Source organism: Globicephala melas, chromosome 20, assembly GCF_963455315.2.
Source record: "Globicephala melas chromosome 20, mGloMel1.2, whole genome shotgun sequence".
NCBI classification, from domain to species: domain Eukaryota; kingdom Metazoa; phylum Chordata; class Mammalia; order Artiodactyla; family Delphinidae; genus Globicephala; species Globicephala melas.
In genome coordinates this window covers 3,146,674-3,174,245 of record NC_083333.1, presented here as the reverse complement: position 1 = coordinate 3,174,245, position 27,572 = coordinate 3,146,674, and the positions used below count along the sequence as shown (strand labels likewise).

General features: G+C 39.2%; 1 protein-coding gene and 1 non-coding gene across 6 annotated transcripts; both read right to left on the bottom strand.

Moving 5' to 3' along the window:
• Positions 1-340: 340 nt before the first annotated feature.
• On the bottom strand, positions 341-26,887 carry UTP6 (UTP6 small subunit processome component). Of its 5 annotated transcripts, XM_060290632.1 has the most exons (20): positions 26,686-26,887; positions 25,019-25,103; positions 20,689-20,730; positions 20,357-20,449; positions 19,679-19,726; positions 19,175-19,238; positions 17,393-17,511; positions 14,684-14,761; positions 13,692-13,773; positions 13,168-13,249; positions 11,764-11,948; positions 11,138-11,217; positions 10,691-10,768; positions 8,494-8,673; positions 7,595-7,675; positions 7,280-7,389; positions 6,208-6,274; positions 3,863-3,907; positions 3,533-3,605; positions 341-2,472 (listed from the first exon to the last, which is right to left on the bottom strand). In XM_060290632.1, exons 1-20 carry the CDS (start codon positions 26,775-26,777, stop codon positions 2,315-2,317), a joined length of 1,842 nt encoding a protein of 613 aa, XP_060146615.1. In that variant the 5' UTR covers positions 26,778-26,887; the 3' UTR covers positions 341-2,314. The 5 variants fall into 5 exon arrangements, with proteins under 5 accessions (XP_060146615.1, XP_060146616.1, XP_060146617.1 ...); XM_060290633.1 differs by lacking the exon at positions 20,357-20,449; XM_060290634.1 differs by lacking the exon at positions 25,019-25,103 and having other exon boundaries at positions 26,686-26,804.
• LOC115856221 (small nucleolar RNA SNORA54) lies at positions 14,483-14,605 on the bottom strand. The gene has a single exon (XR_004040744.2). It is a non-coding gene; the product is annotated as a small nucleolar RNA SNORA54 (small nucleolar RNA).
• Positions 26,888-27,572: the final 685 nt, after the last annotated feature.

Sequence of the window (27,572 nt, the reverse complement as noted above, 5' to 3'; positions counted from 1 at the left end):
TGAGTTGCATAATTATTTCATTATATATTACAATGTAATAATAATAAAGTGCACCATAAATGTAATGCACTTGAATCATCCCCAAACCACCCTCCCGCCCCCGTCCATGGAAGAACTGTCTTCCACAAAACCGGTCCCTGGTGCCAAAGAGGCTGGGGACTGCTGCTTTAAGGAATCACCCACCACCCTCTTTACTCTCATCTCTTATGTGCAACATGTATCTCTTTCCTAAAATAAAAAAGCCCTTTAAGGATTTAAATGCTGAACTTCCTGGGACTTAACGGAGAGGAGAAAGAGGAGATTTTTCTTATTTTAAAACAAATGACACACACACACCATTTTGGGTAAAAAAGCTCCTAATAAAGATGCCCTAAAATAGACTCTAATAGTCATAGGAATTTAATATATAATAAAGGTAGTATTACAAATCAGCAGAGACCAAAATGGCTACAAACGGTGTTGTGGAAAATTTAATTAACTGCATGGGGGAAAAAATACTGAGTTGTCCTCAGCAAGAGGTAGGGTTTTCAACAATAGAAATCATACATACAAAACCTCTGGACCTCAAAAAACACCACAAAAAAAAAAGCTGGGGGCAAATTATTTGCAAAAAAGAAGAGAAGAACTAAAGATTACTATTCTTAGTACATAAAAAACTCTTATAAATTAGTAAAAAAAAAAAAAAAGGTCAAAAAATAGTCAAACATGAAAAGACATGAGAGCCAGGAAAAATGCATTAACTGCACTGATATCAAAGAAATGCACATTAAAACAAGGATATGTCAGTTTTCACCTATTAAAATGGTAAAAATAAGAAATATAATACCCACAGTGCTTGAAAGTATTTTCATACATTGCAAACTGGCAACACTTATCAATATTCTTTAAAACAGTTATATCCCTTAATACAGTAATTCTCCTGTCAGATGTCAGTCTCCTAAAGAAATAACCAGGGATGTTAACAAAGATTTACAAGAATCTTCACCAACAGTACTTACAAGAAAAAATTAGAAATGACAAGGTCCAACCATAGGGGATTAGTAAAATAAGTCATGCCTCATCTATACAATGGAATGTTCTGAATTCATTAAATCTTTTTAAGGCTATTTAATGACATGGAAAAAAAACCATAATATTAAGTGAAACATAACAGTAAGTAAAACTGAACTGAATGCTTCTCCCAGTGACAGCATCACAATGTTAAGTTACAGAATGTACAATTCAAACAACTGCCTCCCCTGCTCCCAGAACGCCCTTCTCTACTCCAAGCCATCCTCCATCCTCGCCTCTGAAGCCCTTCTCTTTCTAACTTACTCCCTACCCCTGCCCTTCTTTTGTTGCTGGGCCTCCCCAATGTAAACATTTCTCTGCAGATCGGTCCCAGAGATAGAACACACTTTTATAATCACTTAAATCTTCTTAAAGGACAACTTTTCCCCCAATACCCAGCATCCTTCTCTGCTGCTTCTACCAACTCAGGACATCCAGCTCTGTTCCTCCAACCCTTACCTCCATCCCAGAAAGCTTCTCCTCTTTCCTGCCTATGACGGGCACTCAATGAATGAATGAATGAGTAAATGATCTAACAGTATAAATCAATTCTAATAAAGGAAATCAAATTAGTGATTTTTAGTCCAGATGATAAAATTACAGAATGCTTTTATTTTCTTTTCCACATTATTCTATTCCGCCCATATTTTCGACAACAAATGCATACCACATATACTTTTTTTTTTTTTTTTTTTTTGCGGTACGCGGGCCTCCCACTGTCGTGGCCTCTCCCGTTGCAGAGCACAGGCTCCGGACGCGCAGGCTCAGCAGCCATGGCTCACGGGCCCAGCCGCTCCGCGGCATGTGGGCTCTTCCCGGACCGGGGCACGAACCCGTGTCCCCTGCATCGGCAGGTGGACTCTCAACCACTGCGCCACCAGGGAAGCCCCCACATATACTTTTATAATAAAGAGAAAATAAACAGAACTGTACTTTCCTATCTTAACTGACCCCTGGGTCTAGATTAGAGATACTCAAGTTTGACCAGTGGTGATAAAAGAAGATCAGTGATGCGATTTCCATGTATTTTGGAAAACATTTAGGACCTATGGTAGGTCTGGCCTCAACAATTGGCCTCTGGCCACTAAACAGCAGTTCTCTTTTCTGGAATTAAAGATTAGTGCATTAACAAAATTAAAGCATGTCTCAAAATCAGACACCATCTCGCCTGCCATCTAAGCAAACTGCAGATGAATGCATAATACAAAACTATGCAGAGGGCTTACAACACTATTTCACAAAGTTGGCTGTGTTCTTCCTCTTTTCACAGCTGGCCGGCCTGGTGCACAGCATGTTTAGCTACAAACAGCTCTGCTGACTCTCCCTGCAACATTTTCATGGCTCGCCAGTAGATCTGTCCGCAGTGCTCAGGTCTACCAAGGGGGTGGTTCAATTCTTCTTTGATGTAATCCATCCAAAGATCTTTAAAGGGAATCCCAAAAATTACTGTAAACATACAATTAGGTAACTGACAAGGCTTTATTACATAAACTTAATTATTTAGTATCAATTCAATGCAAGATTTCTAAGAAACTTAATAATTTCTTGCTGTTATTTTCCTAGAACCCTATGGAAAACAATACCTCTCTCAGCTTCTTTACACTATGGTATTTCAAACCTTTTTTTTTTTTTTTAAAGTAGAAATCTTCACTTGGATCATGACAGTCTAGTGCTCTCACCTTCTGACACAGCCCACATTCTACTATAGAATGTGTATCTCTCAAGAAAACTGCTTTCACTTTAAAAAGAAAGAATCATGACAGTCTATATATTTCATAAACTCAAAAATACTAAATATTGTAGAGGGAGGATTTTGCTGAGTCTCTTTCAAGGTGAAACAGACCTCAATGAGTTCATTAGGACCTTGTCAGTTTGCTTAATAAAACTTGCTTGGGTTAGTAAAAATGCCATATTCATTCATTTCACCAGAAGGTCTGCTGAAACCTTGAAAAAGCTAATGTATTGTTTTAAATCTGAGTTTAACAACTCTACATGTCAGTTTTTGAGTTCACAAGTAAACAGACTTTACATGACTTAACCTATACCAAGAAGTATGTTTTACAAGTCCTATAAATTAGATACAGACAATGTGGCAACAGCCCATGACAATCTTTGTCAATTAGTATCCCACTACCCTTCTGCTGTAATCCCCACCCCATTTTGTTCTGACCTACATTATTAACCTTTTCCTTACAAATATCACATTTTTCAAGGAAACCAAACCAAACGAACCTCCTTCTAGTCCAGAGTTCTTAACAGAAGACCCATGGATACCTGGGCTTGTGAACTTGAAATTATAAGCAAAATTATGTCTGCCAGCATTTATGCACTGAGTGAGGGAGGAGGCAGGGGAAGGATGCCAAGTTTTATCCTCAAAGAGGCCCATGACCCCAAAGCAGTTAAGAACCACTATTCTAACCATCATAGGTTACAGACCACACATGCTAACAGACCCATGTGTCTATAACTGAAGTTTACTTACCAGAATCTACGGATCCAAATTCTCTCAAAGCTCTCTCATAATATTCTCTTAAGTTCGCCATCTTGCAGGATTCCTAACAAAAATAATCAGACAATCTTGCCTCAAAAGCCTAATTTATATCGTCACAAATTCATTTCACACGTATTGTTAAGCAGCTATCAACTATTAGGCATTTGAAGGGGAGGAGAGATAGGTTTAAATGAACACAGCCTGACTCTGAACTTATCCAGAGAAAAGTCAAAGACACTACATGGCAGAGTGAAGTAAACGCCAAACAGTGATAAAAGCACTTTGTTTTGGTGGCAAGGAAAAAGCCTAATTAATTCTCACCTGGGGGAACATGGGCACCTCCACGGGAAAATATACGTGAAAGCCCTGAGGGAGGAGCAGGATTTAAATAAATAAATGGGGAAGGTTCTATTCCCTATGGTAAGGGATTTCTTCCTTTGAATATCTGGGCTCTGGCACATGTTAGCCACACCCACCTTAAAACTTTTTATATCAAGGCAAAATATATATAAATACTACTTATATGAACTTCAGGAAGTTTTCTGAACCCATCAGACAGACCTTAAAGTTTCCTCACCCATAAAATGAGGACAATAATATCCCTTAGGACAACTACAAGGATTCAATTAAAATGCTGATGAATTATGCACCAAGCAGAGTAGACAGTGCTAACTTTACAATCAATACCTGTTAATTCTTCACCTCTACTTCCATTTAAACGTATTCTCTTTGTTTCATTTTCAAAGCAGATTAATTAACATCTTCAGTTTAAAAATCTTTTTGTGTAGTCAAATAACTATTTCCTCATTCCAATTTCTCTTCACCGAGACTGTACTATTTTATAAAAAGCCAGTTTAACCTCACATCTTACACATGCATGAAAAACAGAATCACACTTTGTGAAGGGCTCATAGTGTGCATGGAACTGTGCAAAGTCCTTTCCATCCAGTCTCCCATTTGGCCTTGTAACCCTCACACCCCTGGAACAGGTATTCCGACCTCCTTTACAGATAAGGATGTCGAAGCTTAGAATTAAGTGACCTGTCCAAGGCACATAACCATTGTGTTATTAATCCAAAGCCTGGCTATGAATTATTATGCTAGACTAAGTCCTATACTGTAAGACTAGAACAGATCACTGATCCACACAATGGTCAAACCTATGAAAATAAGAGTTCAACCTCATTGTTAATTTTTCAAAATTCAAATAAAAATAATAAACACCAATCCCTGGACTTCCCTGGTGGTCCAGTGGTTAAAACTCCACGCTCCCACTGCAGGGGGCATGGCTTCAATCCCCGGTCGAGGAAGTTCTGCATGCCGCGCAGTGTGGCAAATAAAAAAAGTAAAAAAGTAAACACCAATCAAAATACCAAAATAAAAGAGAGAAGGCGAAACTGAACACTTGGAGAAGGTATGGAGGAAACAGGTATACTGATATATATACATGGTGATTATCACTATAAATAAGTATAACTTTTATAGAACTATCTGGCAATATGTAAAGAACCATTTAAAAAGCCAGTATAGGGACTTCCCTGGTGGTCTAGTGTTTAAGAATCTGCCCGCCAGTGCAAGGCACACAGGTTGGAGCCCTGGTCCCGGAAGATCGCACATGCCGCGGAGCAACTAAGCCCGTGCGCCACAACTACTGAGCCTGCGCTCTAGAGCCCATGAGCCACAACTACTGAGCTCGCGTGCCACAATTACAGAAGCCCATGTGCCTAGAGGCCGTGCTCCGCAACAAGAGAAGCCACCGCAATGAAAAGCCCATGCACCGCAACGAAGAGTAGCCCCCGCTTGCTGCAACTAGAGAAAGCCCACGCACAGCAATGAAGACCCAACGAAGCCAAAATAAATAATAAATAAATAAACATTTTTTAAAAAAACAAAAAAGCCAGTATCTCCAGTCCTCAAAACAGAAGAAAAAAAAAAAAACTATATAAGCAAAATGCTTGCAGCGCTGTTTTCAATATCAAAAATCTAGAAACAACCTAAACGTAATGGAATGGTTAAGAAAACTACAGGTTTAAGAATAATACAACCACCATTAAAAATGATGCCAGGTAAAAACACAAGAATGTGTTTACAAAATGATGTTAAGGAAAAAAAAGTGAGAACCTCCACATGTCACGTAAGTCAGAAATAAAACATCATAAAACTGTGCATATGTATGTAAATAAGGATTAAAGAAAACAACAAAAATAAAAATAAATATGATCGGTTGTATTATTGCGAGGGGATTACAGATATATTTGGAATTTCATGTATAATTTTTTTTAACTGACACTTTCCTGTATTTTTTCTCATTCACAAGTTCAGTTAAAGAACACCAGAAACAGTTACGAGTGCCTACTCTCTACCTCACAACCCAAAACAAGAGACAGACAGGGCACTGGAGGCAGAAAAGCAGCACCTCACACAGCCTGGCAGGGAGGACTTCCTGTAAGAGGTGACATCTGAGTTGTCTAGTTTCCAGACATGTACCTTTTCTTCTTTGCTTGATTACCATTCCTAAAGCCACATCTATGAAAAAGGGGTTGGAGGAAGGGACCAGAAATTATACTGTATTATAAGGAGTGCTTTTTAAATAACAAAGTGCTGCCATAGATTAGTTAGCACTAATCCATATTCCCAGACAAAAAATGCATAGACAGGACACTTACTTGCTCCTTTTCAAATTGGATCATCTTCCTGAAAAAATCAACTGAAAATGGACGGCTTTCCTGTAAACTAAAAAGGAACAGGGGGAACCGTTATCTTCCACAGTGAAGAAAGCCTCTTACATCGCATAAATATAAACACCTGCGCCAGTGCCTCCGCCACACGTAGCTGGATAAAGTCCTGGCTGCAGTTCAGCATGGCGACTGGACCTGGCTACCAGTCACTCACCATTTTCAATCTCCAGTGCCTTTACTCTTCACCACCACCAAACACCTACCCAGTTCTCTTCCTGTTCTCTTCTTTCTCACTCTCAGGGTTTTAAGTTCCCTCTCCTTCATCTCAAGGTCTTTTTGAAGGAGACCAAGAACTCCATTTCTAAGAACATATTCTAAGAAAATAATTTCCAATACGGACAAATAATATTTGTGCACAAAGGTTCATCAAAGCAGTTACTGTGGCCAAATAAATCATGGCACGTCCACAGGGTGGTATATCATATAGCTGTTTTTAATAAATGTTATTTATGAAGAATTGTAACTGGTAGGAAAAAGGCCAGTCTAATGTTCATCAATAAAAGTGGTACACCACGTGCAATTATAGCATAATCTCAGACATGTGAAAAACAAATTTTAAAATGATACACTAGGACGGTTTTTCTCTTGATGATAGGATTACAATGAATTATTAGTTACCTCTCTCTCTCTTTTTTTAAAAAATTTCCACAAGGGCTTCCCTGGTGGCGCAGTGGTTAAGAGTCCGCCTGCCAACGCAGGGGACACAGGTTCGTGCCCCGGTCCAGGAAGATCCCACATGCCGCGGAGCAAATGGGCCCGTGAGCCATGGCCACTGAGCCTGCGCATCCGGAGGCTGTGCTCCGCAACGGGAGAGGCCACAACAGTGAGAGGCCCGCATACAGCAAAAAAAAAAAAAAAAAAAAAAAAATTTCCACAATGGGTATGAACTTAACAGCTCTTGGATTTATTCCTCCATCTATTTGTGATTCATATAATCTGGGTACGAGGGGCTGAGAAGGGGGTTGAGAGACTCATAATAGCTATGCGTGTCTGTGAGTACCTTTTAAACACAGCTCTGGCCTTTTTGTAGCCACCACTTCGATAAGCCCAATCCAGGTACTTATCCTTCAGAGTGACTGAGTCGCCACCCGTGATAGCTAAGACAGCTTTCTAAAATTTAAAAGAAAAGAGAAACAAGCTACATGAGGAAATGTCTACATATCAAAACAAATTTTCCCAAAACCATCCCAGGCCATGCAATGAATAGTGCTTTAAAGGGAGCACCTGCTTTAGAGATAACCCTTTGAAAGCTAGCCAACTGGCAGGGCTACCTGCTCATTCCCCACACACAAGACTTACAACAGGGGGCCTGTACCTTAAAGATTGCTTCAGTGTCTTCTTGGCTTTTGGCACCTTCACTCCACTCTGCCCAAGAAATCCACAATGGCAGACAAATCTGCTCACAATTTAAAAAAAAAAAAAAAAAGGTTAGAAAATGACATCTTAGCACTATGCTCTGAAAACTCATCACTATGAAGACAGGTTCCTCCTGAGATAATCAATATGTGCAATACAGAGTCATTCCCAGTCTGCCCCACTGTACAGAACTCTCAGTGCTTGGCAGGAATGGTACACCGGAACACAGACAGCCTTCGGACCCGGTTGCCCAAAGCAATACCCTCCTGTTAATGCTACTTCCCCCTGTTGGGGAATACTGCCTAAAGTTATTAGCATCAATTACCAGTAAGTTAAGCACTTAACAACCCAAAACTAGTCACACCCAAGCTAGCCAGGTCACGTCTGTGCTGTGTAAGACCACAACACAAGTGCTAACTAATCTAGGCTGAACTATCTAGCCTTTGTTCATGTCCCAGCAGCACATACAAATGAACGGTAAAATAACTATGATTTTTTTCCCCCTATTTTAACTCCTGGAATATCTTTCTCCTACTAGTATAAAAGATTCACTACAAAGCTTTAAGGTTTAGTCTTTTAAACTTTAAAGTTTAGAAATAATATTCTATTAGTATTTCTCACTTATAAGATATATAAACAGGAATAGAAAAGTTTACATAATTTAGTCGACTTTCAAATAATGAATTAGAAATAGGCTGGTAAATGGAAGTAATTCTTCCACCCATGATCCCTGAACCATCATCACAAATGCACTCTGGGGCCAGCTTTCCTTAGACAAGTCTACTCCAGATGAGCTTTGGCTGCAGTCTTAAAAGGTTTCCCAAACAGAATGAAATACAAAAGACACAACTCACAGACCTGGGGTTTCAGGTGCACAAAGGCTTCTTCAAAAAGCATGGCTACGTCAGGGCTCTTTGAGGCAATCAGGACCTGCAGCTTCACCTGCCACATCATCACGGAGCCTCTGAACAATTCCATCCCGGCTCCTGCCACCTCCAGAGCTTCTGTAAGGAAGTCATGGTGCAGCAACAACTCGCTCTGGATAAGACAAAGGGTCATTGGAAAAGTATCTACTGAGAGCTACATTATCTATGGAAATGGGGACAAATAAAGACCTCATGCGAGGCAATAGATTCAACAGCCTTTCTTCTAAACCTTTCACCATGGTGGCCAAACAGGCACAAAGTAAAAAATTTGGAATTTCTCCTCCATTCCCTGCTCCTATCCCCAAGGGCTATCAAAAAAACATTAAGTGAAAAAAAAAAAAAAAAAATAAGTGAAAAGCAGATGGCCTAAATAATTTAGGTTGAAAGTTATACGTTTTTAATAAAATAGTTCACTACAATAAAACCCACATCCACCACCAGTATTTGTGGGATGGTAAAGAAACAAGTTTATTCATTCAAACAGAGTTGGGCACACTATAAACTGGTACCCATTTTTCTGAAAAGAGTCATGAGACTGTTCATGCCACAAACTTGGGAATTTTACTTTAACAAATATGACCCAACAAATAAATGAACAGGAGGAAATATCTGTTTAAAAATGCTTCTGTCCACACTACTGTAACAGGGAAAGAAAAACCTAAAACCAATCCAATTCTACAAAATTGTAAAAAAGCAAGTAAATGGCAGTATATAATGCATTCATTCAGCAAGCATGTTAATTGCACGCTATACAGTCTAGACTCAATAATGAGGAGGTCAGGTGCATTCCCTACTGCCCACAGCGCCTCCAATTTAGTAGCAGAGAGTCTGATACGTACCATCACAGAAAAAGAATCATATGCTACAGGAGTACAAAGCAGAAGCACCCAACAGAATCTTTGGCAGTGATGAGAAAGGACTCCCAGAAAGGAAGCCCCATCTATGCTGAGACTTAAGGAAGAACAGGCATTAGGTGAAAGCAGAGATCCCCAGGAAAAAGAGAAGACTCTCCCACCAGCATGTGCAAGAAGCTGAAGATGATAGAAAGCTTGGATCCGAAAGGAAATCCAAGTTCAGAATGCCAAAAGAAACTAATAATGGAAAGAGAATAGGACTGCCAAGGCACTCTAAGCCACGCCCAGCTGAATTCACAGGGTGGGACGGACTGTCCTGCCAGCAGCATTCAGTAGCTCCAACAGAGCAGCTGAACTCATCAGGCCTGGGATTTTTCACAGATAGATTCCATAATGGAAGAAGGGTACCCAGTCGTGGTACAATACAATACGCTACTAATATATATCAATAGTTTATGTCGATCTACATATAAAGTATAGAAAAAATGTTAATGTAAAAACAGTACAACACAGTACAAAACAGCAAGACATTAATTGCAATTACATAAAAATTGTGTAAAATATATAAATCAAAAGAGGTTAACAGTTATACAAATAAAAGGCATTCAATAAATATAAAGATTTTTGTCCTTTTTTTTCCACTAAGAAAGTATTTAAATACATTAACACGTTCACCATCTCATGGAATGCTATCAACGACTTTGTGAGGTGGCAAAAACAAGGATCACTATCATTATTCTAAAATCAAGTAAAGCAACTCAGAAGGGTTAAGTGGTTTGCCCATTACCTACCTATTAAGTCACAAAACCCAGTCTAGACCTGTGTATTCCCACACTACATTATTCTGGTCTCTATATATAATAATCCTTACCCACTTCAGAGTATAAGGATGGGTTAATATGCCTCTTACTAGAATGTCAGCTTCTAAAACACTGAACACATCTAATTTGTCTTTATTGTACCAGCGGTTAATCTGAGCCAAGCGTAGGTTCAGGAAAACATGAATGGATGGACAAACAAAATACACCCAGTTGTGACTCTGTTCTGCGTGTTTTCCACTATATATTACAATATTCCTCCCTCTACTGGTACAGATTTCATTTCTGGCACACACTAAATACTGACAGCCAAATAATAAACACTCTCTACATCTACCATGCCAATCTTCCAAATGTGCTTAGTCATAAAACTATATATATTAAAACACATGACACCAGCCTGAACCAACCAGAATTAAGTACATGTAATTGACACTGAATGTGTCCAGGTCCTTACCCACTGCTTGTACTGGAATTCTGATAGAAGTTTGAGATCATGTGCCTTCCTGAATGCAACCATGGTTCTTTCCAGCCTCTGAAATCAGAAAAAAATCTCTCAGTTCATCACAAAGCTCCCAGCAGGGGTCTTTGGCCTCTGACAGGAACGAAAGCAGTTTTACACCTTTCTGAGAATTGAAAGAAGGGACAGAGGTGGTTTCACTTATAATTAAATGATCTGGGCAGTGGCATCAAGCACAGCCCAGGAAGAGAGGACCTCCTTACCTGGTGGCCAGAACTAGGGCAAAGCAGACTCAGACCTTCAGAATGACAGGTCATTCACAGGACAAAGAGTGGTTATGCAACAAGTTCTTGGAAGCTGTCTCAGACCCCAAAAACCTGTGCCTATGTTCTTTCAGAAGACACTTTCTAGTCAGCCACTGTAACCACATAACAAAGTCAATACCTTCTCTCTGAGGTGCCGACTGCTTGTCTTCTTAGCAAACCTTTCCATGCAAAAGTTGATGTAACACTTGCACATGGCCTCTGGAAAAATCAGAGGGATTATGTTGATCAGACCAGCAATTCTTTTAGTTTAACAGTCATCGTACATCTTTTCTTTGAAGGGAAAACTCCTCTGAGGAAGAGTTTAAACTGGTTTAGTCTGGTGAAAAATATAAGTTATTCTGATTACAGCCTATCAAACATCTCAAATACTGAGGGCAAACAACTGAGTAGTGACATAAATACAAAAATTAAAAGTCTTATCCATGTCATGCACCCTTTACCTTTATTTTCCAATATTACAAAATTATCAAGTATATCTATAATGGAAGATAATTAAGTAATGATAATGAAACATCCTTCTGAATGATCACATCCTAAGTATCATTTACTTCCCCAAATAAATGAACAAATGCCACAGCTATCGAGGAAGGTCATAAAAGAGAAAGAACAAGTTGGAAAAGCCAGGCACACTGTAAACTACCACAGAGAGGTTCCAGAAATGGATTCTGGTCATGGGAATGGAGCTTCAGATTCATATTCAAGAACACCGTTACTCCTCAGCACACAGGGCCTGGTGAAGCTCACCTGTAGGCAGAGTCTTCACCGCCTCTTCATACACAGCACAGCACCTCTCCTCCCGGCGGCCCACCTCTGCCACTTTGGTTTGTTTTGTTGTGGGCGGCTCTTCTCCTGGCTGTGACTCGATCTCTAATTCTCGGCGGGCCACATAATCCCAAGTGAGGGGGTCGTCTGTATGCAGAGCCTGAAGGCTGAAAAATACTGACATCAACCTAGGACATAAGATTAACTCAGAACATCAAACAGAGAGACAGTCCCAATGCTCTGAAAATGTACCCAGGACACCCCTTTAACAATTCCAGCACCAAAAGGGTCATTTCCCAACAGGCTCCCCAGATGTCTTCACCCTCACTATGTAAATGTTGTCAATGGATCAGAGCTGTCACACACTTGTTAGTTTCAGATTGTTTCAGACATCATTCACAAATGTTAACTTGTAGGTTAGCTCTCAAAGTCAAACCAGCAGGTATGTGTGACAAGATACCTGGTTCTCGAGCCCAAGAAAACCTTATCATATCTAGACTCTTGATTTTCTCTAATAGAAGGAGCCTAATCATGTACCAAAACCCTAAAGGTATCCACAGAGCAAACTGATCCAGGTTCTCTCTTATCTCCTACGAAAGTAAGAGTCCTATTAAGGGTGAAGTACCCACAAGGTAGGCTGCAAATAATTCTTCAACCATATAACCAGACATTAAAAGAATAATGTCTGGGGCTTCCCTGGTGGCGCAGTGGTTAAGAATCCGCCTGCCAATGTAGGGGACACGTGTTCAAGCCCTGGTCCGGGAAGATCCCACATGCTGCGGAGCAACTAAGCCCACGCACCACAACTACTGAGCCTGTGCTCTAGAGCCCACAAGCCCCAACTACTGAGCCCACGTGCCACAATTACTGAAGCCCGCACGCCTAGAGCCCGTGCTCTGCAACAAGAAGCCACTGCAATGAGAAGCCCGTGCACCGCAACGAAGAGTAGCCCCTGCTCGCCGCAACTAGAGAAAGCCCGCACGCAGCAACGAAGACTCAATGCAGTCAAAAATAAATAAATTTTAAAAAAGAATAATGTCTGATTACCTGCAGCACTCAACTATAAACATTCATGAGTACAACTCTCATCTTAAGGACAAAAGACATGCCAGGAAAGCAGGAATATAGATTTTTATATAAGCTATAGGACATATTTTTTATTGAACAAAGGCAAACTATTTCCCAAGGGAAGCCAGTAAGTGAGTCAAACAACTTCTCCAAAAATACACTTTTTATGTATACATAAAATACTATACAATAGTCCTAAAACAGCTTTCTTCCAAGGATTTTGTATGGTATCTTCTTTCCCCCTTTCTAAATATCCAACTTCAAACCCTTACCACAAGATCAAAACAGACATATTCACTTTTCCACTATTTTACTTACTCATCATAAATTTCTCTTTGCAGATCTTTGGCAAAGTCGAATAGCTGTGCAATTGAAAGCAGTGACACATGAAATTCTGCACCTAAAATTTAAAAAGCGGGGGAGGGGAGTAAGACTCTAAAGGAGCACTTTCTTAAAGTACTGGAGTTAGTTTTGGTTTTTTTATAAAGTGGGAAGTAAAACAAAAAAATCACACATGGTCCCACTATACAAGCAAAGTCATTATTAATATTTGAGTATTCATTAAGGACTTTATTCTAAGCATCTTTAGGACACAAAAGAATGTACTAAATCATTTATTCTTTTCAACTCCCCACATGATTTAAGTACTCAAAAACTTATTGAAATGTTCAGTTATAATCTAAGGGGAAATAGGCCTTTTCTGAAAGAATCGGGGCACTATTCCCTACAATCAGAGTTTTATACACATTCTAACAGAAATTTTCAAAATAGGCTAAAGGTTCCTCATTATAAATTGAATGTTTCACTTTCCCACCATAAATAAATTTTCAAAGGATACCTACTTTTAATTATGTTTACAGAATTTTTGTAGATGATCCTTGCCAACTCGCCCATAAGGATTTCTTCAGCATACTCGAGATTCCCCTAAAGAGTACGATATTAAACAACTGAACGGGTAATGCCAGTAAGTAGAAATAGCGCTAGAATGAAAATTAACAATCCTAGACTACCTATGCCACATGACCTCTGGCAAATTACGTCTCTCTCTGGGCCAGTTCCCTCACTTGTAAAATGTACAGCTTGAATAAGATCACTCATCTTCCACTGTATTCTCAGGCTCCCAGAGTTGTAGCAAGATTACACGGCTTAAGGCCTCACTCTCTACCTAGACCAGAATAGGTCAAGTTTTACATGCCACGTTCACCCTTCTGTGTAAGATTTTATTTGGATAAAAAAGTTCAAAGCTGGTAACCACAATAACAGGTGATAGTGAAGTTCCTTTTTCAGCTCTAATATTCTCAAACTTGTTTCTTTAAACTTACTCTGTCACGTAAAAAATTACATAAAAAGGAAAAGAAAGAAGGCTAGGAATCACACGTTTCACAACCATTCTTGAGCTCCTTCGACTCATTAACATATCATTTAATGAGATCATAAAGAACAGTATGTAGCCATTCCATCAGTAATAATTTCAAGGACCACTCCAATTAGTCCAAATGTCTATTTTTAAAGCACAAAATTCCATTTTTATTACTAAGCCCATTTTAATTAAATCAATGCAAGACATTTAAAAGTTTCAAAATATTAAGTTGGAAAGAAAAGTACATTCTAAAGATTTTCTTTTTTATTCCCACTTTGTCTCCAAGACCTGAAACCAAGAGCCACCAGGCAGTCAGTCGTGTGGTGCTGGAACTGCTGTGGCACTGGAATGGAACCCGCCAGCCACGGGCAGGCCGGCAAGTCACGAACAGTGCTCCTAAAGATTTTCTGTTACTCCTAAGCAGGTTCAAAACACTATATCTTGTTAACAGGTGACAATACATTAGGATCTTACCATATCCATCTTGGCTTTTTCAAACTCTTGCTTTTCCTTCCTCAGTTTCTCAGCATGCATCAGCTCCATCCTAAAATACTAACACAGAAGGGAAATAATGAACTGAAAACCTTTGGAGATAATTTTCTAATTAGAAATATATAACATGCCTCTTTTTACTCATAAATATCAGATCTGGGGAAGTGTGGAGGGAGTGTTATAATCTATCTTGTTATGAAACTAGCTGACATTGACAAGGCTTTTTTTTTTTTTTGGTCACGCCACGTGTCTTGCAGGATCTTAGTTCCCCAACCAGGGATCGAACCCGGGTCCCCGTTGTCACCACCAGGGAATTCCCTCTCCCGAATGTTTCTATACAAACATATGGTTAACACATAATACAAAGTTGGATTTGTCCAGAATTTTTAATACTTTGAATTCTATGTTACAAGACACATTAAAATGACAAGTTTAAAAACAATGTTTGGGCTTCCCTGGTGGTGCGGTGATTGAGAGTCCACCTGCCGATGCAGGGGACACGGGTTCGTGCCCCGGTCCAGGAAGATCCCACATGCCGCGGAGCGGCTGGGCCCGTGAGCCATGGCCGCTGAACCTGCGCGTCCAGAGCCTGTGCTCCGCAACGGGAGAGGCCACAACAGTCAGAGGCCCGTGTAGCGCAAAAACAAAAGCAAACAAAAAACAATGTTTATATTCATTAACCCAAAAATTCTGCTTCCAGAAATCGATCATAAGGAAATAATCCTAAATACCTAGAAGTTTCATACACAAAGGTACAAGAGCAAATAACGCAGACAATCTAAGTGTCTAAAAGTAGGGAAAGTAAAATATATTATAAAAGAAGCAGACTGGTGATGCGGCCATAAAACAGTTACAATAGTTTAGTAATGGTGCACCACATTTCTAGTGATATTTTACTTTGTTTTTAAAGCTGGCTATAAAATTTTGCATATAACACAATTAACATTATGTAAAAAATGTGCACAGGAAAAAAGCCTATGAAGAAATGTTAATAGTATTTGTCCTCAATCAGTCACACTTTTTCCTTTTCTGTGCTTTTCTGGCTTTTTTCCCAAGATTTTCTACAAAGTACATATTACTTTTAGAGTGGAAAATTTTTTTAAAATCTTTATTTTTTTTAACAAATGCAACTATCAGAACAGATAATGTATATCTCAAAATGTGACTTGGAGATACCTGGACGTTCCCAAAACCCTTTCAGGGGGTCTACAAGGTTAAAACTATATAAAGTAAGGCCATTCTTCTCTTTAAACTTTGTTTCAGAAGAGTTTTTTTCATTTAAAAATAAGTAATCTATATTGACATGTAACGGGTTTATTATTTTTAAGTGAATATTTTTAGATTTCTTGGTTTTAATTTTCAATTCAATTAAATTTCAATTAAATATTTAATTTTCAAATAAAATTTAACAGATAACCCATATAACAAAAGATCCTTGGGGATTTCGGGAATTTAAGATTGTAAAGGGGTCCTAAGACCAAAAAGTTTGAATATCACTAATATAAATTAATACATACTAACATGGGACTATATTCGTGATGTATTAGGTAAAAATATAGAACACAAAAATGTGTAGTAGAATCCCACTTTTCAGAATAAAGCCTGTTTTAAATACCTGTAATATGCATAAAAGTATGGGAGGTAAAATTATGAGTACTTTTTCTGTTACTTTTTTCATAAAACTGCTTTCTCTGAACCATTTATAATAAATAAATTCTATTTACTTTTGATAAGAATAAGCAAAAATTCTATTTCCATTTTAGAAAATACAAGTCTAGGCAATTGTGAAAGCCTCCAAAAAACATAAACAATAACACCATACAATAAGCACTCTAATAGCAGGGATGACTGATTCTTATAACAGTTTCTCAATAAAAATAATAAAGGCCACAAAGAACTGTCTAACAGAATATGAAGAGAAAGGACGCAAGACTCTAATATAAAACATTAAATTACTACAAAACCAAAATACGGTTGAGACAGCTACAAAACCTATTAGCTTTAAGACCCATCACACATAGGGGTCTTAATGAGGGTCTCCCTCATCACATAGGGCTTAATTTTCCTTTGAAGGTTCAACAGTAGTTTCTCCCTTATTCTGACAAATACCTCAGAAAAGGGTGCAGTTTCAATAATATGTCATTTCTAGCATTTGTCGGGGTTTTTTAAAATTAAATCTGGCTATCATTCATTGTTCTAGTGCACCCCTCAAGGGGGAATAAGTCCACCAGGAGGGGAAGGAAATATCTATCTCAAGAAAACTAGATGAAGAGAATGAGAACAAAGTGGGGAAAACAGCAAGGGAAGCCAAAAGAAGCAGGAAGGGGATGGGAGGGGAGAGCAGGAGAAGGGGAGGGGAATAAATGAATGAATGAATGAATACATACATACAAAGATATAAAGATGGCTGAACCCTGACCCTCAAGTAAAGAAAGGTAGGGTCCAGTTCCCTATCCCTCCCCACGGTAATGGACAGGTAGGAGTTCCAATCTCTCACTGAAAACCTGGAAGATGAGCAAAGTCAACACCTACTACTGGCCAAGAAATACCCTTCTGACCCCCTTTCCCCAGCAGCTCCCCTACTTATTCCTAGTCTCCATAAATCGAAGCCTTTTTAACTTAATAAAGTATATACGTCTCCAGAGGACCAAACTAAGACATGACTCTCACCTTATGTTCACACACACTCACCTCTTGATAAAGTTTTGGGCACTCTGGATGAAAGCGCAGAGCCCGAAGAAATAGTTGTCTTGCACTTTCTGAAGACAAGCGATCTTCCATTTCCCATTTGGCCGCCATAATCCACAAGGCTGTAAGTGAAAAACATCAGACTTCATTTCAATAAAGTAATCAAGTCAGGTATGAAAAGACCAATGCACCAATTTTGATACCCAAAGATCTTTTCTTTAAAATCTAATCAAAAGAGGAAGAGGATGAAGATAGGGAATTTCTAATGGTTATCTGTAAAGTATTGTTGCTTTATCTAAAATTTAGAGTGTTCTAAACCAAATCTGTAAATGTTAACATCTGTGGGTACTTATGTGCCCGTTACTCTATTCCATCAGATCTAAGGTCAACATCATCATTAACTCACATACAAATTTTTAATGTCTTAAAATGGTGGAAAAAATTGTGCATCTTGGAGTCAGTGAAATAAATTATTTTGCTCTTTTCTCTGTATTTAAAGTAGTTCATAGTTTTTTTCAAATGACTCAATTTTTAAAGTAAATTTTTTATCGTACCTACAGGGAATAAAGTCTTCAAACAAACAAAAAACCTTTGTCCTTCTACATAAGAAATTAACCTTGAGGTAACATTCTAGCTATCTCCCTAGAAACTTCATAAAGATCAGCAATTACCAGACACAGAGAATGGACCTGAGGACACGGGGAGGGAGAAGGGTAAGCTGGGACAAAGTGAGAGAGTGGCATGGACACATATACACTACCAAATGTAAAATAAATAGCTAGTGGGAAGCAGCCGCATAGCACAGGGAGATCAGCTCGGTGCTTTGTGTCCACCTAGAGGGGTGGGATAGGGAGGGTGGGAGGGAGACGCAAGAGGGAGGGGATATGGGGATGTAGGTATATGTATAGCTGATTCACTTTGTTATACAGCAGAAACTAACACACCATTATAAAGCAATTATACTCCAATAAAGATATTTTTAAAAAAAAAGATCAGCTATTACCAGGCAAGATTGCTTTTGGTAAAAATGACCCACGGTTTGTAACTGTGTCTGGACGAGGAGGGCTATGAATGGTAGACAGCCACTGCTCTGGGCTTTCTTGAGCATGTGACTCCTGAAACTGAGCACAGTTCACAGATATAATACCTGGAAGCTGCACCCATCCAGGGGTCCTTTACGCCAGTGTGGATCCTCTGCCCACTCCCGTGCTCTCATGCCCTCCCACCAAAGACAAGCCTCTGAACGGCTGACAGTACTAACGCTGTCTTGTTGTATCCTTCGGAATCAACCGGTGCCAAATGTAGCCGATTTTGAGTCTCGTGTGCTGTAAACCTAATACTCCAGAACAGACACTGAAGCACCTTCACTATAAAATATCGTACTGCTTACACAGTGTTCACAAGAGAAGTCCTTCTCTTACAAAACTTGAGTACCTACTCTGTGCTAATCGCTCTTGTAAAATCTGTATTAATATTTTCCCCTTTACGTTTCTGAAATCCTCAGACTTGACTGCCTCCAAACAGAATTCCCCTCAAAGGACTGAAGAGTTTCTTTCACCATCAGCTAAAAAGAAACTCAGTCCTTCTTGCTCACAGATACAATACCTGGCACAGTAACTAGTTCACAGTAGCAGGGACGAACTAAGAGGCAGCTATTCAGGAATAAAAACTGCTGAGGCCAAGTTCTCAAAATAACTCTCTTAGGTTTATCAAGCAAAATAAATTCCAAAATGGCTTGAGTCTACAAATAAGGTAGAAAAAGAACTGACAAGGATTTCACCATACCTGGCTTGTTCGAATGAATGGCCAACATGGCAGAGAATACCTTGCTAAGTTGAACTTTGGTAGCCTGTAAAAGAAGAAAAATTCTACTTCCTGCACAGCAAAGTCATTGCTATTAAACTCTAAGTGATCTGCACTGTACCCTCACCAACTATGAGCTCCAATGAGGCGGCGACATCTGCTATTGCTAAGGACATATAAACAAATACAGATTCACTCAGGGTTCTCTTCTACCTAAACCACTTAACATAAACATTTTAAATATCTAAAAAATGTTTTCAACTTTACTGAACATATATGCATAAAGACCCTTTTCTTTTCAGCTGATATGGAAGCCATTTATATAGTCATTCAAATATGCAACAGGCTTCTTGGGTTCTTTTCCCATTTGTTAACCTTACACACCTTTGGAGAAAACATGGAGTTCAGTAGTCAAGGATGAGGTTTAAAATGCAGAATGACCAAAAGCAGGAAAGAGGGACCAAGACAGGGTTGCCCAATACTCACCCACTTCTTACAAAAGACTACATAAGACAGCCAAAGTTGAACATCATCCTGCAAGAAAAGCAATGGAGTAAGTTGCCTGAGTTTGAATTTTATATACAATACACCTTTGCATTAATTTTGTTTGCAACAGAGGCAGATTTCAGAAAATGTGCCACATCCCTCAGCCTATTAGGCTGCTCCTTACCCACCTTAGATCTCTTAACCATGACAACTTGTTCCATCCCCCCACTCCCACCTACTATGATCTAAGACAAAATTTGTTATTCCCAAGAATCCAAAGTACTTCCCATATAATATATCCCGGTCCCAGAACCAAACTTGAAAAAAACCAAGTTACTGAGGTGCTGCGCCTACTCTAACCTTATCTTCCACCTCCAAGTTCCCCAGCTCGGGGTACTTTATTTAGAGACATATCCAAATCCCAGACAATTTTCTGGTCCTTAAATATGAATCAAATCCACTGTTTTCAGCATCATCCTCACAGACTAACTCTAAGGTAATGCGATCAATTTTCTTAATGGTTTCATAAGTGGTTTCAAGTCATGATATTATCATTAGAATAAGTATTGAGATACCCAAGGTAAGAATCCACAACCATACATTTGAATATCCATATTCATAATACATATAATACACATCTTCACATCCCTTACAGCTAAGGGCACTCTGAACACATACTTTCCACTTGGCTGACGCACGTCGGAAGACACCTTGTACCCGGTGTACGATAGAATTTTCAATCTCATCCTTCTTAAATGAATACCCAATACGCTAAAAAGGGACATTAAAAAAAAAAAAAAGCCTCAGTTTAATCCCATTTATCCAAAGCAGCATTCCCAGTTGATCTTTAAACAGTACTGGTAGAGAAAGCAAATAATTACAAGTATCATTATGAGCACACCACCACACAATTATCAATGCCAACTACTTCCCAAACCCAAGTTCTAGCTTTGCAGTCACACTATTTAATTCTATATTTTTTTCCAACTTCCAGAAAATCATCTACTTACAACTCGTCTTCGCTGGATCAGTTCCAAAAGATTGATTTCATACTATGAAAGAAAAACATACAAAAAAAGAGAAAACAAGAAAAAGTATAACCTTTTATATAGAGGAGATGCATTTAGTCAAAATCATAAAGTAAATAAAAATCAAGAACACAAAACAGAAAATAATTTGCTATCAAGAAACCTAATTTACAGTAAATGTCTAGCATTCACTAAAAATTCACCTTACATCTGCAAAACTCAAAAATACATGCATGCATCTAAACATCTTAGATACAAAGAAAGCATGTTACTAAAACTCTAAGACTTCTAAGATTTACAATATCAATCTAACTTCCTCGTCTACAACGGTGTGTTCAGACTTTTAGGAAACTAACCATTCAAAAATTTTAGCTGACGCACAAGCAAATAAAGCAGATAAACAGGGTTGTACTAGCTGAAACAGGGCACCTAATTGGCTCTCCCTACCCTTGCCTCCAAAGGACCACTGAGAACCTCTAAGACTCTCCAAAAACCACTACTATATAATTCCTCTCTAAGCTTGAAAACTACTAGAGACAGAAGGCACAGAACCTTACAAGATCGCATGCTTCATTTTAAAACTGTCTTATGAAATATTTGAAGCATACAGAACACCCATGCAGCTACCACACAGCTATGTCAAAGCCTCCATTTTACTATATTTGATTCAAAACGTTTTTAGAAATAAAACATTTCAAATAAAGGCAAAGCCCCCCATGTCTGATTCCACTCTTCTCCCTCTCCAGAGGAAATGATGATCTTGACTCAGGTGTTTATCGTTCACAAGCATGACTTCAAACTTCATTATAATGTTGTCTTGAATGCTTTTAAACTTTATACAACTGGTATCATACTGAATGAACCCATCACTCCATATTTTTACTGAACATTTTGACTTTAGATATATCCCTGCTGTCATGTAGAATTCAAGTCCATTCATTTTAACTGCTGTATAGCATTTCATTATATGAACGTGCAATTTACCTATCCTTCCTCCTGTGATGCGTATTTGTTTCCAATTTTTCTATTACAAAAAGCTGCAATTAATATTCTTGTACACATCTTCTTGTGGATATATCCAGGAACTTTACCACTAACATGTAAGCTCCTCAAGAACATGATTTCTGTCTGCTTAACTTACTGTTGTACCCCATCAGTGTCATGTACATAACAGGTACTCAATATATACTGTATGACTGAATGAATGAAATTGCTGGGTCACACAGTACATGCATCTTCAACTTCATGGGATATTGCCAAATTGCTCTTGAAAGTGGTGGGACAAATTACATGCTGATACTGTCAGTCTTTAAAACGTTTACTAATATGATGGGTATAAAGTAGTACTGCACCCTGGTTTTAATCAATACTTACCTGATTACTAACGAGGCTAACATCTTTTCAAAAGTTTACCAATGACTGATGTTTCCCCTTTGTGAACTGCATGTACCTATTTCTCCAGTTGTTTTCATTTTCTTTCCACTTGTTTGTCATTTCTTCTTGATTTGTAGTTTTTTACATATTCTAGATTCTGACTATATATGTTGCAAATACTTTCTCTCATTCTGTGCCTTATCTTTTTACATTATTTATGATGTCTTTTTTGCACAGAAATTTTTACCTTCAACATAGTCAAATCAATCTTCTCTTTCATGGTTTGTGCTTTCACAGTCTTCTTCATTTTAAGAAACTTTTCCCTACCAGAATGTAAACTGGTACAGCCACTATGGAAAACAGTATAGAGTTTCCTTAAAAAACTAAAAACATAGAGTTGCCATATGATCCAGCAATCCCACTCCTGGGCATACATCCAGAGAAAACTATAATTCGAAAAGATACATGCACCCCAGTGTTCCTAGCAGCACTATTTACTATTTAGCAAGACATGGAAGCAACCTAAATGTCCATCAACAGATGAATGGATAAAGAAGATATGCTATATATACGTAATGGAATACTACTCAGCCATAAAAAAGAATAAAATAATGCCATTTGCCGCAACATGGATGGACCTAGAGATTATCACAGTAAGGGAAGTAAGTCAGAAAGAGAAAGACAAATACCATATGATATCACTTATATATGGAATCTAAAATATGACACAAATGAACTTACTAATGAATCAGAAACAGACCCACAGACATAGAAAACAAACTCAGGTTACCAAAAGGGAAACAGGATGGGGGAGGGATAAGTTAGGAGTTTGGGATTAGCAGATACAAACTACTATATATAAAATAGATAAACAACAAGATCCTACTGTATAGCACAGGGAACTACATTCAGTATCCTGAAATAACCCATAATAGAAAAGAATATGAAAAATATGTACACATATGGATAGCTGAATCACTTTGCTGTCCACCAGAAACTAACACAACATTGTAATTCAACTATACTTCAATTTAGAAAAAAAAAACTTTCCCTACCTGAAGTCATTCATGTTTTTTTGTAGAAGATTTAGTTTTCCCACCACATTTAGCTATTCAATTCCATAGGAATTTATTTTTGCATGAGGAAGGGATCTAATTTTATGTTTTCAATGTGGATAATCAGAATCTCAATATAAAATGCCACTTATGTCTCATAGCAAGTATATATGGTTGTGTGCAGGCAGAGGGGGTATACATGTAAGAGAGGTGTGTATGTGAGTTTTTATATCAACTTATTTCAATTTGTGCTCTAAAACTAAACAAATCAACCTAATCCACACATAGCTCTTCAAATATATGAAGAGTGAAATTATTTGCCACTTCTTAAGTCTCCCTAAGGTTAAACATCTCCATTTCCTTCAAATGATTCCTCCCAGAACAAGGTTTACGTCCTGGCTGCCTTCTAACCAAAGTCTTCTTAAAATGTCAAAGTCCTTCTTAACATGTCATCCTGAGCTGACAATGCTCCAGACATAGTCTCACAAATGCAAAATATTTTTTCAAACCAACGTCTTCTGAGTGCCTACTGTTTGCAACCTCCTCTGCTCAGCTAACTTACCCAACACTCTACTTCTGTTCATGTAATCACTTAGATTATATGTTTTGACATGACATACTTCTTCATCTATTTGGATATAGCAATCTACTGAGCTTTAGGACCTCCTTCAAATACAAGATTCTTAGCCAGGTCTCATATATTGTTCATTCAGTAGGTTTTTTTAAAAGCTAAACTTAGAACCTTTTATAATGTTTATTAGTGTTAAAGTATAAGATTTATTTGTTTTGGTTTTTAATTTTATTTATTTATTGGCTGCGTTGGGTCTTCGTTGCTGCACGCGGGCTTTCTCTAGTTGTGGAGAGCGGAGGCTACTCTTTGTTGCGGTGTGTGGGCTTCTAATTGCAGTGGCTTCTCTTCTTGCGGAGCACAGGCTCTAGGCGCGCAGGCTTTGGTAGTTGTGGCACACGGGCTCTAGAGAGCAGGCTCGGTAGTTGTGGAGCACGGGCTTAGTTGCTCCGCGGCATGTGGGATCTCCCCGGAGCAGGGCTCGAACCCGTGTCCCCTGCATTGGCAAGCAGACTCTTAACCACTGTGCCACCAGGGAAGTCCCAAAGTAGAAGGTTTATAACATCTTATTATTGGATTCTTTCTGAATCCTGATTTTATCATCCAACACATTATTCTCTCCCTGAAAACTGATCTAGCATGTGTGTGTGTGTATATATTTTTTTTTGGGGGGGGGGGTGCTGCATTGGGTCTTCGTTGCTTGTGCATGGGCTTTCTCTAGTTGCGGCATGCAAGCTCTAGAGTGCAGGCTCAGTAGTTGTGGCGCACGGGCTTAGCTGCCCCACGGCATGTGGGATCTTCCCAGACCAGGGATCGAACCTGTGTCCCCTGCACTGGTAGGCGGATTCTTAACCACTGGACCACCAGGGAAGTCCCAAGCATGTATATTTTATCTTCAATCAAATTTTCCATTGATTTACAGGACTGAACAATCTTGCAGTATACCTCACCTCTCTCTAAATCAACAGACCTCAGGCACATAAGCATTAACTTCCTAACCATGTGCTATCATCAAACTCACTTTCCTTTATTTTTCCCCACAAGACATAATTGATCAAACCTCTTGCTGAAATCCTGATACACTGGTCTTTGGCAGACTCTGATCTACTAACCCTATAGAAGAAAAAAATGTTCAGTTTGCCAAGGACCAAAGCCTTAGTGGAGCAACACTATTACCAAATTACCTCTATTCCTGTTCAAAAATTACCTGTCTAATCATCAGTTCCAGAATTTTCTAGAAAACTGACATCAAGCTCACTATTCTATAACTGATTTTAAATTTGTGAGGGGATTAAAAATAAAATTATTCACTTACTTGAACATAATTGATAAAGTCTTCCTTAAAAAGAGTTCTTCGCTGTATTCTGTATTCTAGATCTGAAGCCTTTTTAATGATAGCCCTAAGGAGAAAGCCATTTAAAATGTAACACTTGAAACAAGAAGTTAAATAAATAACTTTGGAATTTTTAAAGTTTATTTTTAATATATTTGAAACATCTATTTGCCAAAATATATAATTCCCAAATAATTATCCTTCATAAGCAAGTACATATTCTTTTCTTTTAATATAAATTTATTTATTTTTATTTTTGGCTGCATTGGGTCTTCGCTGCTGCCTGTGAGCTTTCTCTAGTTGTGGTGAGTGGGGTCTACTCTTCCCTGCTGTGCAGAGGCTTCTCATTGCGGTGGCTTCTCTTGTTGTGGAGCACGGGCTCTAGGCACACGGGCTTCAGTAGTTGTGGCTCACAGACTCTAGAGCGCAGGCTCAGTAGTTGTGGAGCACAGGCTTATTTGCTCCGTGGCATGTGGGAACTTCCGGGACCAGGGCTCGAACCCATATCCCTTGCATTGGCAGGCAGATTCTTAACCACTGCACCACCAGGGAAGTCCCCATTTTCTCTTACATAATTACCTCTGTGTTCTTTTTTATTATTATTATAAAGTATAGTTGATTTACAATATACTAGTTTCAGGACTTCTGTGGTCTTAAGGGCATGAAGATGTACCTTAAAACTTTCATGAAAATCACATCAATCGATTGCCAGGACCACTGACATTCCCACCAGCAAAGTAAATAATGTTAAGTAGTACTTTACATTATTTATATGTGGTATTAGTAGAGATTTCTTTTCCTCCAAATTCAAGTCACTTGGGTTTTAATAATAATCAAATTTCTTTCCTAAATTCCTCTTATTTCTGAATTTTCAACAGGTAGATTTAAAAAAAAAAAAAAACCTAGATTGTCTCTACCTATACCACTACTGCAAAGGGCTTATGGGAGAAATCTCACTGTATTTAGCTAAGGAATGAACTAAATACAGAGTCCACTCTTATTAAAGAGTCCACAATATGTTGCGTTTCATAAACAAATGTTTACTTTAAGGTTCCCATAGCCACAGTACTACATTCGCAGTCATTGTAAAATGAAGAAATAGTCACAGTAAACTATTAAAAACTATTATACAAATTAATGAGTAACAACTATATACTAGTTGTTGGCTAAGCCCTGGGGTAAAATATAAAATCGAATTAAATGATCCCCATCTTCAAGTTTTGTTAGAATTATCTACTCCTCCTGGGCTCCCACGGCTCTCTGTTCACATCTCTAGGGCAGTACTCTACTACAATCAACTTACAGTACGCTGCACTGTGATCAAAATGTTTCACTTGTCTGTCTCCCCCACCATACTGTGTCAGGGCACCTAGCTCTTGACGGGCGGGTATCCTGGTTTTATCCCCTTTATAGCCTCAAAACCTCCTCCATGAAGAGCTGTCTGTATGTTTGAGGGGTAAATGGACGGATCACCTTGCAATGAGTGCGAAATTAATTCTGGGCATCATCAGAATCTGGAAATGGGCTTCTACCACATTAGAAAATATAAACACAACCCAAGTGTCCCCTATCCCTGCCCCCCGCCACACACACGCCCCAGCCTCCCCTCTCTACCCGCCCCAGCCCTTCCTCTTCCTCCGCTCTCTCACTTAATCTCCGCACGACTGAACAGTCCAATGCGCTCCAGCTGTTGCAATTCGGGGAGTCGATCCTCTATGCGTTCCTGAATTATCTCCGCCATGAGGTCGAACTCTACAACCCGGCAGAGACCGTCTCACAGCCAACATGCACAGGAAGCGCCCCCTCTCTATTCCAGGGACCCGGCCTTGTCGCTCGCACGTGCTGACGTAACGTGCGCCCCAGGTCCCGCCTTTTCCGCTTCCGCCGCCTGGCCCTTGGACAGGGACCCCTGGCTCTTGCAGCCGCTGTCTCCCCCTGGCGACTGACTGTGGGTTTGCAACGAGCACCGCCCCCCTTCTCTGGAGGACTCAAGAGGACGGGAGTCGAGGGGTGGGGCCAGGATAGGGGTGGGGCTCCGTGCGCGGGATCTGGGATCGCGAAAATCACCTCGGGTCTAGAGGGGTTACCTGAAAGGGGCGTGAAATGCATTTTCTGCAAGATATTGTCTCCTTTTATTCTGATTTCCAACACCAAGAACCAAAATACAACCAAACCGGGACTTCCCTGGTGGCACAGTGATTAAGAAGCTGCGCTCCCAATGCAGGGGACCTAGGTTCCATCCCTGGTCAGGGAACTAGATCCCACGTGCGTGCGGCAACTAAGAGTTTGCATGCCACAACTAAGGAGCCCGCAAGCCACAACAAAGACCCAGCGCAATTAAATAAATAAATAAATACTTTTTTTAAAATACAAACAAACCGAGGGGAAAGCATAGAGGATATCGTAAAATTACAGTAAACATTTCAATGAGGCGTAATGAAAATTGTAGGGGGTGCTAAAATGGATCAGGCTGTCCCAAACACTATGTCTTTGGTTTCAACTAGATTTAGTAAACCAGTGTGATACTCGTTTTCCA